This window comes from Cervus canadensis, chromosome 3 (assembly GCF_019320065.1).
Source record: "Cervus canadensis isolate Bull #8, Minnesota chromosome 3, ASM1932006v1, whole genome shotgun sequence".
NCBI lineage: Eukaryota > Metazoa > Chordata > Mammalia > Artiodactyla > Cervidae > Cervus > Cervus canadensis.
This window is the reverse complement of record NC_057388.1, coordinates 106,579,271-106,598,507: the sequence shown is the minus strand read 5'-3', so window position 1 is coordinate 106,598,507 and position 19,237 is coordinate 106,579,271. Positions and strand designations below refer to the sequence as shown.

Sequence of the window (19,237 nt, the reverse complement as noted above, 5' to 3'; positions counted from 1 at the left end):
AGATTATATCCAGCACATCTTTTTCTTTTATTATTTTATATGTGTCAGTCGTTTCTAATTACGACATCTCTCCTCACCTCTGTTTGGAAGAGAACCAGGAGATCAATTTTAAGAGTTGGGGCAGAAACTATGAGGGTCCCAGCTAGCAATCTGAGACCTCGATTTGAGAGAGAGAGACTGAAAACTCTATTTAGGGCCTAGAATGATCTGAGATGCTATCTTTCATCAAATGAATTTTTCTGTGACTCTTTTTTAGGCTTCAGTCATGCTTGATTTCAGTCTGTGGTACCCAAGGAAAAAGGTATTTCCAACGATGGCAATGTGACTGTTAACTCAGTGAAAGTGAAAGTTGCTCAGTTGTGTCCAATTCTTTGTGACCCCATGGACTGTATAGTCCCTGGAATTCTCCAGGCCAGAATACTGGAGTGGGTAGCCTTTCCCTTCTCCAGGGATCGAACCCAGGCCTCCTGCATTGCAGGCGGATTCTTTACCAGCTGAGCCACAAGGGAAGCCTGAGTATACTGGAGTGGGTAGTCTATCCCTTCTCCAGGGGATATTCCCAACCCAGGAATTGAATCGGAGTCTCCTGCATTGCAGGCGGATTCTTTACCAACTGAGCTATGAGGGAAACCTGTTAACTCAGAGTAGTAACAAAAATATAAATTGCTTTTTCATTCACATTATTGCTCCAGCAAATCCACTGGGCAACTACCCCAGTGTTCTTCTAAGTCTCTCTTGTCATGTAGTTTCACTTCTAGGGGAAGGACGCAAAAATAAACAAAAATATCACAAGTTCTAAAGAGAAAGTAAAATGGCAAATGACTGGCTATGTTAGATTAGGTGGTCAGATAAGGCCTCTCTGAGGAGGTACAGTGCTGAGACTGAATGACAAGAAGGAGCGAGTCTTTAAGATATGGAATCATCCTAAGTGTCCAACAACAGATGAATGGACGAAGAAGATATGGTACATATACACAATGGAATATTACTAAGCCATAAAAAGAATGAAATTCTGGATTTTGCAATAAGATGCATGTACCTAGAGAGTATTAGGCTTGGTGAAATAAGTGAAACAGAGAAAGACAAACACTGTATATTGTCACTTACAGTGGAATCTAAAAAATAAAACAAATAAATGTATACGACAATACAGAAACAGACTCAAATATAGAGAACAAACCAGTAGTTGCCAATGGGGAGAGGGGAGGGGCAAGATAGGGGCAGGGGAGTGAAAGACACAAACTACTATTAATATATGTATAAAATAAGTAAGCAATAAGGATATATTGTACAGCACAGAGAAATATAACCATTATTTTGTAGTAATTTTTAAATATATAATTTATAAAAACCATTGAGCCACTATGCTATACACTTGAAACTAATATAATAATATAAATTAATTGTGTGTGTGTGTGTGTGTGTGTGTGCGCTCAGTTGTGTCTGACAGTTTGCGACCCCATGGACTATAGCCTGTCAGGTTCCTCTGTACATGGAATTTTCCAGGCAGGAATACTGGAGTGGGTTGCCATGCCCTCCTCCAGGTGATCTTCCTGACCCAGGGACCAAACCTGCATCCCTTGCCATCTCCTGCATTGGCAAGCAGATTCTTTACCAGTTGGGCTACCAGGGAAGTCCCTACTTCAATAAAAAAAAGGAGCCAGCTTTGATGTCTGGGGAGGAGCTTCAGGTAATGGGAGTGTAAATGTTCTAAAGTGGGAATAGGCTTGGTGCATTTAAGGAACATACCAAAACTGGAGACCAGTTGGGAAACTGGTCCAAGCAAGAAACAAGCATGGCTTCTACAAGAGTGGGCCCCGTGGCCTGAGACAGCAGTGGATGCATTTGGGGCACAGTCTAGATGGATGCAGTCATAGGACTCACTATTGATGGGCAGTGAAGAGGGAAAAAGGATACCGAGGCTAAAGCCAAATTTTGGGCTCAAGCAGAAATGGGTGAGGGTGATGTCCTTTACTGAGATGGGAAGGCTGGTGGAAGAGCAGGTTTGGGGCAGGTACCAGGAATTCTCCCTGCCATGTTTATTCTGAGATGACACCAGACATCCCCTGTTGCGGACAAGACAGTCTTGTACTTGGATGTAGAGTTTTCGGGAAGAATGAGGCCTGGAGCTTTTGATTGCAGAGTTGCTAAGTCATATCTGGCTCTTTGCAAACCCATGGATTGCAGCACACACAGGCTCCTCTGACCCTCACCATCTCCCAGAGTTTGCCCAAGTTCATGTCCATTGGGTCAGTGATGCCATCCAACCATCTCATCCTCTGTTATCCCCTTCTCCTCCCACCTTCAATCTTTCCCAGTATCAGGGTCTTTTCCATTGAGATAGCTCTTCGCATCAGGTAGCCAAAGTACTGGAGCTTCAGCTTTAGCATCAGTCCTTCCAATGGAATATTCAGGGTTGATTTCCCTTAGGATTCACTGGTTTGATATGCTTTGAGTCCAGGGAACTCTCAAGAGTCTTCTCCAGCATCACAGTTTGAAAGCATCAGTTCTTCAGTGCTCAGCCTTCTGTATGATTCAACTCTCACATCCATTCATGCTTACTGGAAGAACCATAGCTTTGACTATATGGACCTTTGTTGGTAAAGTGATGTCTCTGCTTTTTAATACGCTCATTTCAGAGTTACTGGTGCCTAAGTAGTATTGGAGCCATTGGACTGGATGAGATCACCCAGGGAAACGGATGGCTGGGGAAGAAGCTTCTGAGTCTGATGTGCCAACATTTAGTGAGAGAGAAAGAACTCATAGGATAGACTTGAGTTGTGGCCAGTGAGGTCGAGGGAAAGTGGATGCCACGTGCCATGGACTCCAAGAAAAGAATGTATGTCAGGAAGAAGGGCATGTGAGCTGCTCCTGAGAGCCTGGAGGAAGCCAGACGGTCGTGTTCTGGACACAGCTCTAGAGAGCTCCGTGTTGACTCTGCCCACCTTCGTAAAGTGTTTACCAAAAGAGATAAAGAGAAAAGCAGCTTATTTCTGTATCAGAGAGACTCTCAAGTAAGACATCTTGTTCGTCCCCTGCCATCAGTGCTTCGGCATAAAATTCTCTTGTTCATCCAAGCCGTTTGTGCACGTGTCAGATGGTGAGTCCCTGCCTGCCTTGATCTTTGCTTCTGAGACTTGAATCTGACCCACAGACCACCTGCCAGGGCTGACTCAAGCCTACTGACTGGAGTCCTGCCTGAATGCTGAGTCTCCTACTATAGGCCCTGTGACTGACAGCTGCATTTCATAGTGGGGTACAGCTATCATCTGGGGGTGCAAGATTTTGGGGGCTGGTTCTCCCAGGCACTGTGGTCAGCTGTGACTGCAACTGGAGCTGAAGGCAGCACTCCAAAGCCATCACACTTTTCCAAATACATGATGGGCCAGAGTCGCTCCCCAGATGAGGGATTTACAGTGGAGATGATCAAGATGGCCTTAACATTCTCCTCAGCTTGGCTCAACTTCAGATATGTTTCTTCTGACCATAGACCCTGTGCTCCTATTCTTAGAGCATTTATTCTTTCTCTGCTCTTTGAGATGTGTGTGCATGCTAAGTTCTTTGAGTCGTGTCTGATTCTTTGCAACCCCAGGCACTGCAGCACGCCAGGCTTCCCTGTCCTACACTACCTCCAGGAGTTTGCTCAAACTCATGTCCATCGAGTCAGTGAAGCCAACCAACCATTTCATCCTCTGTCGCCCCCTCTCCTCTTGCCTTCAATCTTTCCCAGCATCAGGGTCTTTTCCAATGAGTCGTCTGTTAACATCAGGTGGCCAAAGTATTGGAGCTTCAGCTTCAGCATCAGTCCTTCCAATGAATATTCAGGGTTCATTTCTTTAGGGTTGACTGGTTTGATCTTGCTGTCCCAGGGACTGTCAGAGTCTTCTCCAGCACCACAATTTGAAAGCACCAATTCTTCAGCGCTCAGCCTCCTTTATGGTTCAACTCTCACATCCACACATGACTACTGGGAAAACCTGGGATCAAATTCCATTTCTTGTCTCTTACCAGCTGCCTGACCTTGGGCTGTTAACTAACCTCTAGCATTAATTTCTTCACTGTGAAAAGAAAACAGTACCTACTTTTAAGGTTCTAAGGTGGATTAATCGACGTAAATAAAGCATGTGAGCACTTGGCTTAAGTATCACCTGGGACGTCTTTGCCAGTTTGTTATGTTGCTGCTATGGATTCGAATTTGTGGGAAATGGGAACAACTGACGTCTTTCCTGTGTTTTAATTCCTTCAATCTGGATTGTATATTTTTTATCATATACTTTTCAGATACTAGAAAGAGCCATTTTATTCATACACAGATTTGAGTGCACTTCATGCACTCAATTCCATTTTTCTCCCTTGCATACAAATGTTGATTTTCTCTTTACTCCCTCAGTCACCTTGCCAGTTTCAGACGGCCATGAGTCTGAAATGCCGAGGATGTGAGGAGCAGCTGACCGAACCAACCACATTGTTGGGTTCAGGGGCGTGGGCAGTCGTCCAGGGCTGCTCGCCAAGCGTAGCCCAGAGAATGGTCCTTGCACGCTGGTCCCCTTTGCTTGTGAGTCTATCTAACAGACCTCGACTCTGCCATAAACTCAAGCTGTCACTCAGGAGAAAATTTTCCTGATGGACACATGTTGGCAGAGGAAGAGGCGGCTGCAGGCCTCCTGCTCCCGTGGGCCGGGACTTCCTCCCAAAGATGGTGCTTCTCCCATCGCACGTGGGCCAGGCCCCCGGGCAGCACAGAGGATCCTGAAGGATGGAGGACTATTTCCCAGCTTCTTTCAGGGTGACTTCTTGCACAAAAGGCTTGGCCCCCTTTATCTTACAGAGAGATATCAGAAGAGGTCAGAGTCAAGTGAGTTGGGCCCGAACATCTGTCATAGTTAAGAGGACCTAACCATGGACAGAGGAGCCTGGCAGGCTACAGTCCATGAGGTCGCAAGAGTTGGACATGACTTAGCGACTCAACCACCACCACCAACCATCTTACTCAAAGAGTCCTTAGGAGCAGCTTGACATCCCCCTGGAGCCTCCAGCTCTCCTGAAAGCTGGCCTTCTCCTTAAACCTCTGCCGAGTACAGTCCCATACTCTGGCCTGGGTGGATTTTGTTGCATACTCCTGCACCAGCCCCGCCGATCCCAGTGAGCCCGTTCACCTGTCCCCGAAGGCTCACGCTGACCCTGCCCCAGGCCGGCTGCCGGGCTCCGGCTGAGGGTCTGCCAGACCCCTGTTCCCTTCCAGCCTGGCTGCTGCAGTTTCGGTGGCCAGGACTCTGGACTCACTGGCAGGTCTCTCTGCCAACCTGGGCTCAATGCAGCCTGGTGTTGTTTGTACTTAGATAATGACCTCGAGGGTGTCTGCTCTTCTCCACCCACTGGGTAAAATCTGGCCTGTGGCTGCATGGAGGTTGCAGGTCTGAGCCTCTCGTGGTTCACAGGCCTCTGCAGACTACGTGGGAATGCATCTCAGGCTCATTGTGGACCAAAGACACGAGAAAGTTTCCGGTGCTTTTCAGACAAATCCCAGCAACCACTCTTCTCTTCCCTGGGTCACTTTTCATTTTAAAATGACCTTTTCACTAAACCACCATCATAGCTGGATTCCCATAACTTCCAAACGACTTGTGTTAACCGGCTTTTCATGGCACCTTCTAGTTACCTCTTACCGGTGGGGTGATGAGAACTGTGTCCTCGTCTTTTTAGTGGAAGAGGAGACCAGAACCCGGCTCTGGTTAACAAAGGCAGCGGGTGGAGGGTGGGCATCCTGGGAGTCCACTCTGGGTCCAAAGCCAAGAACGACCCTGGGTCTGTTTTAGCTCTAGGCTGAGCTTTATGCCTGTCCACCTCTAGAAGCCCTCGGTCAGCTCCGGTCATGTCTCTGCCAAAGACAGTGTTGCTGGGTGATGTTGGCAGGTGGACGTTCACTCACCATCTTGGTGAGAAAATTCCTGCGCCCTGGCTAGCTGCTCTGTGGCCACTGTGGCAGGTGAGTGGAGCGGCTGAAGACTGATTTTGGATATCAAGGGGCACCTAGCCCATGAACTTTCCTTCAGGGCTGGCGGGCTGAAGAGATCCCAGGTGAGTATTTGGGGTGGGAAGAAACAAGCCAGTTGGAAGCGAGTTCTGTAGGAGGGGGTGAACGTGACACAGTGGAAGGAGAAAGCTAAGGGAATAAAAGGTCAAGGGAAGGGTGGTGAGACATCTCCCAGTTAATGAGTGCTGGCTCTGAGCCGGGTACGCCATGGCGCGCTTAGCATGCACGGGCTCATCACACCTGACACGCAGGAACTATCTTCCTGTCTGATGGAAATACTGGCTAACTTGTCAGTGGTCTCCGGATGCTAAGTGGCAGAGTTGGGGTTGTTATGAGTGATCACAACTCAGTTATGAAGCTTTCTCAGTTATGTTATGAGTGATTGGCAACTCAGACCTTTTCAAACCACTTCTTAACACATAATCTTAAATGGTTAAAGTTAGAAGAAAGTTTGGAAAGCAGCAAATCCAACACCTTGATTGGGTGGAAAAGGAGATTTTTATTAGATGAAAAAGAGGAAAAGTGATAACTCTTGTTATTAGAGCTGAACTGAGAACCGCTTCCGGTTATCTGAATCCCTATTGAATAGTCTTGGGGTAACTGGCTCCAGAATTTCATAGCTGTTGAATTTGTTATTTTCTGAAAACAAGCCCCCTCCCATGTCCCCTGGGGTAGACTTCTATTGCAGAAGATGTTTTTTATACTGGCTTGAAGAGCATTTCTCATACTGGCTCAAACAGTGTGTGCCTTGGTGATGAAACTCACGTCCACATCTCAGATAACAGGAAATTAGAAACTGGGGCAGGGGACCTTTCTCTTCCTCATCAAGTGAAAGGAACTTGCTGACTCATCACATCAGCCCACTTCTGTGAACCTTTTTTCTCTCCAAGGTCAACAGTGGTTTCATAATTGCTAAACTCAAAGAATATTTTCTTAGCCCTATTTCACACATGGCACTTGGTATGATTTGTCAGTAATAAGCAAACCATGTCATGAAACTCTCTCCCCCTGTGACAGCCGCTCTCCTGGCTTTTCCTTGCTTGCTCTTTTCGTCCCTCCTCATTCTTCTTCCTGAGATGCTGTTTTTCTGTCTGTCCCTTACACTTAAGTATTCTGTTGAATTCTGACCTCAGTCCTCTCCTCTGCTCTTTTTATAAGCTGTCTCTGGTCATCTCATTGAAATGAATCAAAATTCTTTCCAAGGCCATAATAAATACTCTCCCTACCTTCTTCATTTTACAATTTTGCTTAGTCTCCAAAAATGTTGGAAATAACTATAGTCAGTAGACAGAAAGAGATAAAAGTAAAATTGGACCTCTGCATCCAAAGTTATCTCAGAAAAATGAGAACCTGGGTCAATTAGGGTCATCTGTTATAATGACAACCAAGTAGAATCTACCCAGCATGCCTGGGATGAGCAGGGTTTAGGAAGAGACTTACATCTACGTGATCTGGCCAAGAGGTATTGATAAGGGGAGATTTGCTCACAGTATTCAGCAGGAATTTGTGGACCTGGCATTTAATAATATTAATGCATATATGTGGAATTTAGAAAAAACAGTACGGATGAACCTATTTGCAAAGCAGAAATAGAGACACAAACATAGAGAACAAATATAGACACCACGCAGGGGAAGAGGGTTGGATGAATTGGGAGATTGGGACTGACATATAGATTGTGTTGCCATTTCCTACTCCAAGAGATCTTCCCGATCCAGGGACCAAGCCCTCATCTCTTGTGTCTCCTGCTTGGCAGGTGGATTCTTTACCACTGGGCCACCTGGGAAGCCCGTATATATACACTGCTGCTGCTGCTGCTGCTAAGTCGCTATCATGGATAAAATAGATAATTAATGAGAACCAACTATAAAGCACAGGGGTAAAAGAAAACAGAGGTCCAATCTGTTTGTAGGACATATATTAAGTTAACCTTAAAATGCATTCCAACGCTAATAAAAAATGCATTCTAGTACACGGTAGATGCAGACAAATACTGTTTGATTCTGTTTATATAAGGTGCCTAGAACAGTCAAATTCATAGAGTCAGAAAGCACATTGGTAGATGCCAGGGGCTGGGAGTGGGGTGGGGAGAGGGGATGGAGAGTTACTTTAACGGGCACAGAGTTTCAGTTTCGGAGGGTGAAGAGTTCAGAAGATGGATGATGGTGAGAATTGTACAACACTGTGAACGCACTTAGCGCCACTGAACTGTGCAGTTAAATATGGTTAAAATAGTATATTTTATATTATGTGACTTTTACCACAATAAAAAAATTCAAATGGCTTGTTCTCAAGTCAGTTTACTTCCAGAGCTGACTGACTAAGCTCACATTTTTCCAGTTTACCAATGTTTCACCAAGGAGTGGACACCTACTTTCACCTGTCTTCTTGTGGGTTCTAACATTCTTCAAGCATCCCACTGTAATTATGAATGACACCGTGGGGCCTCCGACCTCCACTGCCTAAGAGCCCTGGTGGCAGGTCGCCTCTGCCTTACTGGGTCTGAGACCACCACAGCCGACTGACTTGACCAGCAAACACCCACACACCCAGAGGGGAGGCCTAAGGTGGCATGGCAGCCGCGGAGTCCTTCAAACTTGCTTTCTTTGCAATCAACAGAGGAAGATTAGCAAATTGCCTAAAGTATTAGTATTCTGGAAAATAAAATTTAAGATCTCACTAACCATGGACACAGGTGTTATAGCTTAGAAGTAATGTTAGGTTCAGTTAGAAAGTGTCAGAAGCAGAGCCCAGACTGTGGGGCTGGAGCCACTTCCTGCAAAGGGTGCTTTACTTTTTGCTCTGGTTGAGTTTCTTCTCGGTGTTGATCTCTTTCCTCTTTGGGAAGATGCTATGTAAGGAGAAGGCTCCATCTCCCTCTGCCTAGAACTCTGAGGCTGGGCAGACAATGGAGTGGATTTTACTTCTCATTTCAAGCAAACCTGAACTTAGGGAGGCCATTACATCACTCCTCCCCTTTTGTCCATCCTTCCTTTTACACAGTTATGAGTACTCTAAATCATTAAGGAATTGTTGTTGCTAAGTCATGTCCAACTCTTTGCGATCCCATGGAATGCAGCAAACCAGGTCTCCCTGTCCCTCACTATCTCCCGGACTTTGCCCAAATTCATGTCTCTATTGAGTCGGTGATGCCATCCAACCATCTCCTCCTCTGCTGTCCTCTTCTCCTTTTGACTTCAATCTTTCCCGGCTTCAGGGTCTTTTCCAATGAGTCATCTGTTAGCATCAAGTGGTCAAAGTATTGGAGCTTCAGTTTAGCATCAGTCCTTCCAATGAAAATTCAGGGTTGATCTCCTTTAGGAGACTGGTTGTATCTCCTTGCAGTCCAAGGGACTCTCAAGAATCTTCTCCAGCACCATACTTTGAAAGCATCAATTCTTCGGCACCCAGCTTTCTTCATGGTCCAACTCTCACATCCATACATGACTATTGGAAAGATCACAGCTTTGAATCTATGGACTGTAACGACTTCAATGAAGGTCTAAAACTATAAACCTAAAACTGCACAGATCAGGGACCTCAGAGAAACCCTAGCCACCCTATCATCTTGTAGATGAGGACTGTGACTTCCAGAAAGCAGAGTGACACCAGATTGAGGGCTCCTGCGTCCTGTCCCTTGTCTCCCATTGTCTCAGAGGAGCCCACAAGAGGCAAAGGCACTTTTAGAAAAATCTCCATCAGAGCCTCTGTAGGCGGTTCTCCTCTCCCCAAGGTGAGCGGCATGTCCCATCACTCACCCACAAACAGCTGGCTGTAGAGCTCCAGGCGGGTGTGGCCCTCCGTTGGGGCCTTGCGGACCTGCTGCGGCAGCCGGTCCACCTGCAGGCTGGCCTGCTTGACGTTCCTCTCCGCGGTGACCCGGTGCCACTGGTCATCGTTGAGCGGGGTGGGCGACCTTACCACCATCTCCACTGGCCCGTTCCCGACGTCAAATGAAAAGGACACTTCCGTGGCAGCTGGAGGAATGGAAACAGGAGAGCCACATGAGTATTTCCCTGCATGCACGCGGGAGTGCCAAGTCGCTCAGTCGTGTCCTTTGTGGCCCCAAGCGCTGTAGCCCACCAGGCTCCTCTGTCCATGGATTTCCCAGGCAAGAATATTGGAGTGGGTTGCCATCCCTTCCTCCAGGGGATCTTCCTGACCTAGGGATCGAAACTGTGTCTCCTGCATTGGCAGGTGGGTTCTTTACCACTAGCGCCACCTGGGAAGCAGTATTCCCTCCCAGATACCAAATAGTTTTAAAGCTTAAGGCTTCCCTGGTGGTTCAGAAGGTAAAGCCTCTGCCTACAACGCGGGAGACCTGGGTTCGATCCCTGGGTGGGAAAGATCCTCTGGAGAAGGAAATGGCAACCCACTCCAGTACTCTTGCCTGGAAAATTCCATGGACAGAGGAGTATGGTAGGCTATAGTCCATGGGGTGACAAAGAGTCAGACATGACTGAGCGACTTCACTTTCACTTTTTTCTAGAGGAAAAACAAAGCAGATAGAGAAAGCAATCTGCACCTGTCACTTGCTATTATATACAGTGGTCCAAGGTGAAATTCTTGGAAGAGGGATAAAGCATCAATTCATCATTAATGAATTATAACCAAGGGGAGGAAAGTGCGCTTGGATTGGGGGCCAGGTATACATCCCTTTTCTTATTTTACCAAGAAGTTGCCCTCACTGAGTCTTTCCAAATAAAGAAATGAAGCCTAGGACACTTAAGTCTATGTTGAGCTTCTTAAATTCAGTGAGTATTGGAGTCAGGATCTGAACCAGGCTTGTCAGCTTCCAGAACCTGAGATCTTCCAACTCGACCTACTCTGGGACTCTTCAGTGCCTCCTAGGACGTGACCTGTGGCCCTGGCTGCACTTCAGAGTCATGCGAGTGCTTTATGAAACACACCTGTGTGTGGCTCCATCCCCAGGATTCCCACTCAGCTGGTCTGGGTTAGGTGTTGGTATTTTTCAAAAGCTTCCTGGAAAATATTAATATATATCTAGAGTCGAGAGCTATTGCTTTGGGGGAATTCACAAAAATTTATTTCCTTAATCTAGTTGTTGGGCTTATCTGGGTGGCTCAGATAGTAAAGAATCTGCCTGCAATGCAGGACACCTGAGTTTGACTTAAACAGAGCAAGACCATATGGTCCTTGCCCCCCACCATGTTCTCTGCCAGTGGAAAATTTTAGTCAAAGAACAAGTTTAATCAGAGAAGTTAGAAATGCTGAAACAAAGGAAAACAGTCTATGGAGACTAAATAATAATAATGTAGTCATTAAGCATAGTCAAGGACCTTTAGTTCTTTCTCAAGGGCTGTAGATAATATTCTGAGCCACATCCTGTGAGCTGTCTTAGAGATACCAAAACCCCAGGTGGAGAAGTTAACTACATGATGGTCAGACTGTACCCAGGACTTGAACTGCCACAGTTCTGAGAATCGACTGCAAAGAAATGGGAACAAGTGTACCCCAGAACTGAAGATTAACTGTACCTAAAAAGGCATGAGTTTGAGTAAACTCTGGGAGTTGGTGATGGACAGGGAGGCCTGGCTGTGCTGCAATTCATGGGGCCGCAAAGAGTCGGACATGACTGAGCAGTCGACTGAACTGAACTGAACTGAGAACAACCAAGATGATGCTAGTCAGACCACTGATGACCAACTGAAGATGATGTTAGAGATGACTGTGCTGTTTCTGCATGTAACCCCACCTCCCAACTCTGTCTGTAAAAGCTCTCACCCCCTGTGTGTTGTGGTGGGGGCAGAAGTCAGCCTTTGGGCAGATGTCTGCTACCCTACCCACCTTGTTGCCAGCATCTGAAATAAAGCAAACTTGCCTTTCCACCAACCTGGCCTGTTTACTGGCTTATGAGCGGCAGGCAGCCAGACCACCCCCCACGCATACTTCTTTGGTAACGAGATCTCTGGGTTGGGAAGGTCCCCTGGAGGAGGGCATGGCAACCCACTCCAGCGTTCTTGCCTGGAGAATCCCTGGAAAGAGGAGCCTGGAGGGCTACAGTCCATGGGGTTGCAAAGAGTCAGACACGACTGAGCCACTAATGCTTTCACTTTCAATCTAATCTTTAAAGTTCCTCCAGAGAGTCTGGGAGCTGGGAACTGTGCAGGCAGTGAGGCTGACCCGCCTCTCTTCCTGACCCCTGGGGCTGTGCCCAGGGCAGCATGGGTCCTGCCGAAGACCCCCTTCCGGAATCACCTGCTGCACACCTTGAACACTCGCCATCTGGGATGCCGGGTCCTTCTCATAACTTCCCCTCCGGCACTGACCACAAATCATTCTTTTTACTTTCCTAGGTCTGCTCCCAGTCAACCTCCTTGATTAAATCACCCTCCAACAATGGAAAAATGGGTTAGGAGGGTGCACTGGTAACTTCAATTGTTAGTAGCTTTCTTACTTCACATGTTAGGTTTTAAATTCCTCAGTGACCACTGAGTGCTTTATAAACACGTTTTTTTTAAACATTTTTTTTTTTCCTGCCATTGGCAGGAAAGGCAGAGTGATGGAAAGGCAGCATGTGGGTCCCAGCTCCTCAGCTTGGCAAATGCTTTCTGACAGAACAGATTCCCCACATCACTGGAGGGCCTAACTTTGCTTAGAAAGTGATTTGGTGCCTCTATCTATCAATAAAGCCTCTGACGAATCGCCAAGCGGTTTAATTAAATATCTGTCATTTTTTCTCCTCCAGGCTAATGAAAAATTCAGCTGCTTTGCACTGGTACCATGTCAAGATGATGTTGCAAGCAATCAAACTTCTAATTTAAAAACCGCAGTGGGCCAGATTCCCTTGGGACCTAGACTGTTCACCACCCCTGGGTCAGGCCCCTCTGAGGAGGCATTTACTCTATTGAGCTCCAGGGACATTAGACACAGAACTCAGTGTAATCAACCTCATTGTACCAGGGAATTTGGCTCCTTTATGTCATTAGAAAGGGGACTTTAATTTTAACACCCATGGTGATGCCAAATGGGTGTTGGTGACATTTCTTCTCTGAATTAGGGGCTCCTGCCTTCCGGGGTCACTAGAGGGACCTTCACCAAGGTTTCTATGCAAGTTATGATGAGAATGCAGGTCAACGATCACGAGACTCACGGACGGAATGATCTTTCCCTGAATTTCTGGCATGAGTCGATGGGGAAAATGTAACCTCAGGTTTTAAGATTGAATTTGTTCTGTTCTTGCAGTGCTGTGTTTTAGCAGATGCATTTTTTAAATGTAAGTTGTCAGAATAGCCAGAGAACAAGGCTTTCCGAGCTAAGTAGGAAAGATGGTTTCATTTCAAAAGGCATCAGCAGCCATCAGGGAAATACAATGTAGGGATAAATTGAGTTGAGCCCTAAGGTTTGACTTGGAGGGACTGATGCTGCTCTAATTTTCTCCACTCCTCTCCTCCTGCTATGATGGGTTTTTGTTCAGGTCTTTAAGTTGTTACCATTAGGAGAAACCCTGAGGACCACAGCTACCAGGAAATTACCTCTGCTTCCCTCTCTGCTTGTCACACTGGATCCCCTGTTTCTGCCTCTGGACCACGGTCTTCTTAACGTCAACACTTCCCTCTAGAGAAGGAGAGAAGGTTCCCAGGAGCCCACTATAGCTTAGTTCCCTCTCCCCAACTGGGTGCAGTAAGAGGGACTCTGAGAATAGTCCTTGTTGTTCAGTTGCTCAGTCGTGTCTGACTCTTTGTGACCCCATGGACTGCAGCACGCCAGGCTTCCCTGTCTTTTACCATCTCCTGGAGTTTGCTCAAACTCATGTCCATTGAGTGGATGATGCCATCCAACCATCTCATCCTCAGTCAACCCTGTCTCCTCCTGCCCTCAATCTCTCCCAGCATCAGGGTCTTCTCCAATGAGTCAGCTTTTCACATTCAGCTTCAGCATCAGTCCTTCCAATGAATATTCAGGATTGATTTTCCTTAGGATCGACTGGCTTCATCTCCTTGCAGTCCAAAGGACTCTCAAGAATCTTCTCCAGCACTACAATTTGAAAGCATCAGTTCTTCTGTGCTCAGCCTTCCTTATAGTCCAATTCTCACATCCATGCATGACTAGTGGAAAAACTGAGAACAGATCCTCCTCAAAGAGCCTCCATCCAGGCTTCATTGAAGAAACGTTGGCGGTTTCAGCCCATCCCACTTCCCTGCGGTGCTTCCTGAGGAAGGGGCTGCAAGACCCCAAGTGAGAGTGAAGGAAAGAGTTCCTTCGTCTGTCATTCAGCATCAGCTTCCCTGACACTGCCTTTGAGAAATCCCATCTCCCTACCGAACGACAAGTGTGTTTTAAAAGCTTCGAAAGTTCAGTTTGTGGCTGATTGCTCTTGGTCTTCTGGGTGAGAGGAGCTGACATTTTAAAAAAGATAATTACAGAGACAGTCAGCCAGTGAATGAAAGGGAGACAGCATAAAGGACACCATGGCCAACGACACCATCCTCACTTAACGTGTGTCTCCAGTTGGAGACTGAAGGGTTGCCCTGTTTCTGCCCGTGGAAAAGGGATTTCTGACATCTTGAAACTATTCTTATTTCCAGAAATAAGTATTTGAGAGTTGGGTGTTTCTAGGGAGGCTCTTTGGAAAGAACACTGCAGCAAACATGCATGGTTGCCTTTCTGTTGGTGTCAGAAAAACTGGGGAGCAACTTGCTTCCAAGCTCACAAGTTGGCCTGCCATCATTTTGTAGATGCGGACGGAAGACAGGGAGCTGGGTCAGAGGCAAAGCGCTGTATTCCTCACGGGGCAGCAGGTAACATGAGCGTCTGGCCGCCTTGGTTTCTCTGGGCCCCTGATCCCATGGGGGCCACGTGGAGCAGTCCAGAGGGGGGTGTTGCTCAGGTAGCCGGTGCACTCTGACCTCAGGAAACCCCTAAGTTTTAGAGGGGCAGCTGGCAAGTCTGCTTAATATTGCCTTAACACTTGCCCTGGGAAGAGACATTAGCTTTATTAACCCGGTCAGGAAATAAATCTACCTTCTGTTCTGGAGGAAGACAGTCATTTTCCAAGACTGCTACACCCACATCCTTTCAAAGGTATGGACAAAGCTGACAATGCCTCTTGTTCAGAAGACAAGCAGAAATGGGAGAGACCCACGGAGAATTCTGCCTGACACTTAGCCGTTCCCCTACCCTCTTCCTCATGAGCCGACCTGATTTTGCCCAGGAAGCTATGTGCTTCCACACAACTCTGAGCTTCACGTATGGATGGCCCTACCCCAGGCCCAGCGGGTGAATCGGGATTTTTCTAAGTCAAACACTAGAGTGCTGTGATCCTTGCCAGTAACCCCCTTAAGATGGGACCTTTCATTTCCTCTGGCCAATAAGACAGGAGGGGGAGCCTTTAGAAGACAAATCTATCAGTTCATAAGAGCAGAGAGAGTCATCCATTTTCACTCCTTGATCTTGGGTGGAGATGTGGTTCCCAGTTGGTGGGGCTACCTTGCAAGCCTCCTGAGAAACACACTGAGGAGAACAGGGAGGGAAACGGGATGAAGCTTGGGCTTAGGTGACGTTGTTCAGTCCCTAAGGTATTCCTGGAGCCCCTCAAGGCTTCTTATGTGAGATATCCATTATTGCTAAAGCCATCTGTGTTGCAGCTGAAAGCATCTTAACTGATACAGAGAATGGTTTAGCAATCAGTATTCATGAGGTCCAGTCTTCACTCTGCCTTGTCACCTTTTTCAGTTCAGTTCAGTCGCTCAGTCGTGTCCGACTCTTTGCGACCCCATGAATCACAGCACACCAGGCCTCCTTGTCCATCACAAACTCCTGGAGTTTACTCAAACTCATGCCCATTGAGTCGGTGATGCCATCCGGCCATCTCATCCTCTGTTGTCCCCTCCTCCTCCTGCCCCCAATCCCTCCCAGCATCAGGGTCTTTTCCAATGAGTCAACTCTTTGCGTGCGGTGTCCAAAGTATTGGAGTTTCAGCTTCAGCATCAGTCCTTCCAATGAACACCCAGGAGTGATCTCCTTTAGGATGGACTGGTTGGATCTCCTTGCACTCCAAGGGACTCTCAAGAGTCTTCTCAAACACCATAGTTCAAAAGCATCAATTTTTCGGTGCTCAGCTTTCTTCACAGTCCAACTCTCACGTCCATACATGACCACTGGGAAAACCATAGCCTTGACCAGACAGACCTTTGTTGGCAAAGTAATGTCTCTGCTTTTTAGTATGCTATTTGTATTCAGTCTATTGGTGTCTGAAAGGGGAATTACATCTATAGTTTCCCAAGAGTTTCTGTGTCCAAAACGTGTTTGAAAACATATTGACAAGCTCTAAGTTCCCTTTGAATGTGAACATTCTATGATCTAATTTCCAAGAGATTCTAAGAGAAACAATGAAATACAGTTGATCTTACTGATAAGTGAAAGTTGCTCAGTCATCTCCAACTCTTTGCAACCCCGTAGACTGTACCCAGCCAGGCTCCTCTCTCCATGGAATTCTCCAGGCAAGAATACTGGAGTGGGTAGCTGTTCCCTTCTCCAGGGTATTTTCCCAATCCAAGGTTTGAACCCAGGTCTCCTGCACAGATTCTTTGCTGTCTGAACCGCCAGGGAAGCCCAAGAATACTGGAGGGGGTAGCCTATCCCTTCTCCGGCGGATCTTCCTGACCCAGGAATTGAATCAGGGTTTCCTGAATTGCAGGTGGCTTCTTTACCAGCTGAGCTACCAGGGAAGCCCTGGTAATCTTACTGGTAGTTATACGTATTGGAATGCTACAGGGAGAAAAGAGAGATGTTGAAAAAGAAATGCACAAGGTGGTATATGGGCATTAGAAACAAGCATAGATGGCAGAAATTGTCTTTGATCACATCTGGATCATGACTGCATTTGAGTGACAAAGTAGCGAATGGGACAAAACCATGAACGGCTCTTGGTATTAACAGAGACTTGTCTCCCCTCCCCTTCTTCAAGTATAATTCCAGCAGGTGGCACTATTTGCTCTCATTCTAACTCACCACGCGTTTTTCTCAAACAAATCACTCCAGGCTTAATGTATTGAGAGACGAATTTAACAACTGTCCAGAAGAGTAGACTTTTGGACTCTGGGTTCTGCCAGCAGGTGATGTAACCTTCAGACACATTAGACTCAAAGTGTTATTGGGAAGCAGCAGAAAAAATTGGTCACTCAGTACAGAATGGGTAAAAAGACCAGGGAAGGTACACAAAGTCAGCATGCTGAGAAGACTGGCCAGCACGGTTACAATTCTAGTGACGATTTCTTTCCCTTCTAAAGTGAACTTCAAGGATGACTAGCTTCTCAAGGGCTATTCTACACCAGATCTCATTGGATCCATGTAACAAAACTGGTAACAGGCAGAGCGGACATGTTAGCCTCACTCTGTGAGTGGAGAATGTTATAAATATAGTTTCTGCTTTCTTTTTCCTTTCCACGAAGGAAGGGCTATGTGTCCATTAGGAGGCAAACTAATTTAGGCAAGAGAAGAGGGTGTGAGAAGGCACAGGGAGGCTGAAATGAGGTCCCCGTGGGGATCAGAGAGGTGAGGAAGAGATGATCATCAGAGAGGTGATCAGAGAGGATCAGAGAGGAGCAAGAACTAAAGAGAACACCGGTGCTCCGTCCAAGGCCAGGTGCCCCACTGCACACTGGCTGCCATTCTTTCCTGCCTGCTCCAGGACATCTCTCCGGCAACTCCCCACTCCCCGTATAGCCTCTATCATTTGTCCTCTACTGGATCATTCCACATGAACATACCAACATGCCTCTAATGCTAACAGCCAGCACCACCACTATACAACCCTTCTCTCATCCTTCCATCCCATTCCTTTGTTCCGAGTTGTTTCCAAATTCCTTGAAAGAACTGCCTCTGTGCTCTCCGTCTGTGTCTGCTCCTGTTAGTCTTTCTGCAACCCCATGACTTAAGGCTTTCTCCTTTATTACTCCGTGACAGTGCTCTCCTCTCAGCTCCTAAACACTTACTGGCCCCTTGACCCAATAACTCTACGGCTGTTTTCCACCCCTCTGTGTATAGCCCAAATTTTAGAAATTCTTCCCTAAACATTCTATGTTAAATAGCATCTCCCCCACTCACATCCCATCCTTTAGCTGCCTTTCCCCCTTTATCCTAACTTTTTGGATCGACATAGCATGTATCTACCTCTGGCACAATATATATGTGCTCTTGGCCTCATGAAAGCAGAGAAGCTATTTTCCGTTTTGTTCCTTTTTTGCTCATAGCCTAGAACAATGCTGGACACAGGGTAAGCACTGGACAGTTTATGAATGGAGAGCAACACTCTTGCCATTCAATAACAATTAGGTAGTTACTCTGAAAAAAAGAACTCCCTGCATTTTCCTAAGGCAAACCATAACTTAATACACTAGCATATATAAGGAATGCCATGTTATAATTCTATAAGCATCTTCCCTGGGATCTTACAGTAACATGATGTATATTTCTCAGTCTAGGAACTTGATACATGAGTCACATCTGTTTGAAACACAGTGTGCCAAAAGTTGTTCCCAAGCATGTGATGTTTGGGGAACAAAGACTCGCCCAAGATAAACTCTGTCCTGGAGCCGGTAGCAGAGTTTTCATTCATTTCCACATCTTGTGCTATTTTCACTCTACTGTTAGGAACAAGGACCTGGGATCATAATTACGTTTTTCAAATTTTGGCCTCCATAAGAAACTGCTAAAGAAAAGAAACATGCCTAATGAATATTTCAAGGCTCCTCTCACTTAATAGGCTGGGGTGGGGCTGTGTGTGTGTGTGTGTGTGTGTGTGTGTGTGTGTGTTCAGGCACTTCAGGCGTGTCTGACACTTTTTGACTCCCATGGACTGTAGCCTGCCAGGCTCCTCTGTCCATGGGGATTCTCCAGGCAAGAATACTGGAGTGGGTTGCCATTTCCTTCTCCAGGGGATCTTCCTGACCCAGGGATGGAACCCACATCTCTGATGTTTTCTGCGTTGGCAGCTGGATTTGTAATTTACCACTAGCGCCACCTGGGAGTCTGTGGTTTGCTAATGCCAGGTGACTCTGATGCAGGTGGTCCTGGAATACTACTTTCAACACTAGGGTTGCCAAGTTTGATTCCAGTAGGCACGTCCTAGGAATCTTTTGCTTCCTTGTCATCAAGAGATTTTCAAACTGTATAGTAAAGACTTTAAATTTGTCCAAGGAGGGGTCTGGATTTGCCCTTGGCTTCAGGCAGATAGTATCT

General features: G+C 46.6%; 1 protein-coding gene across 1 annotated transcript in view; it reads right to left on the bottom strand.

Annotated features, from left to right (window-relative positions):
• Positions 1–19,237, bottom strand: part of CNTNAP2 (contactin associated protein 2) — a 2,193,843-nt gene that overhangs the window by 239,266 nt on the left and 1,935,340 nt on the right. Inside the window, exon 18 of the mRNA XM_043463954.1 lies at positions 9,793–10,011. Coding sequence (XP_043319889.1) covers positions 9,793–10,011 — 219 coding nt within the window. The remainder of the gene's footprint in view (positions 1–9,792; positions 10,012–19,237) is intronic.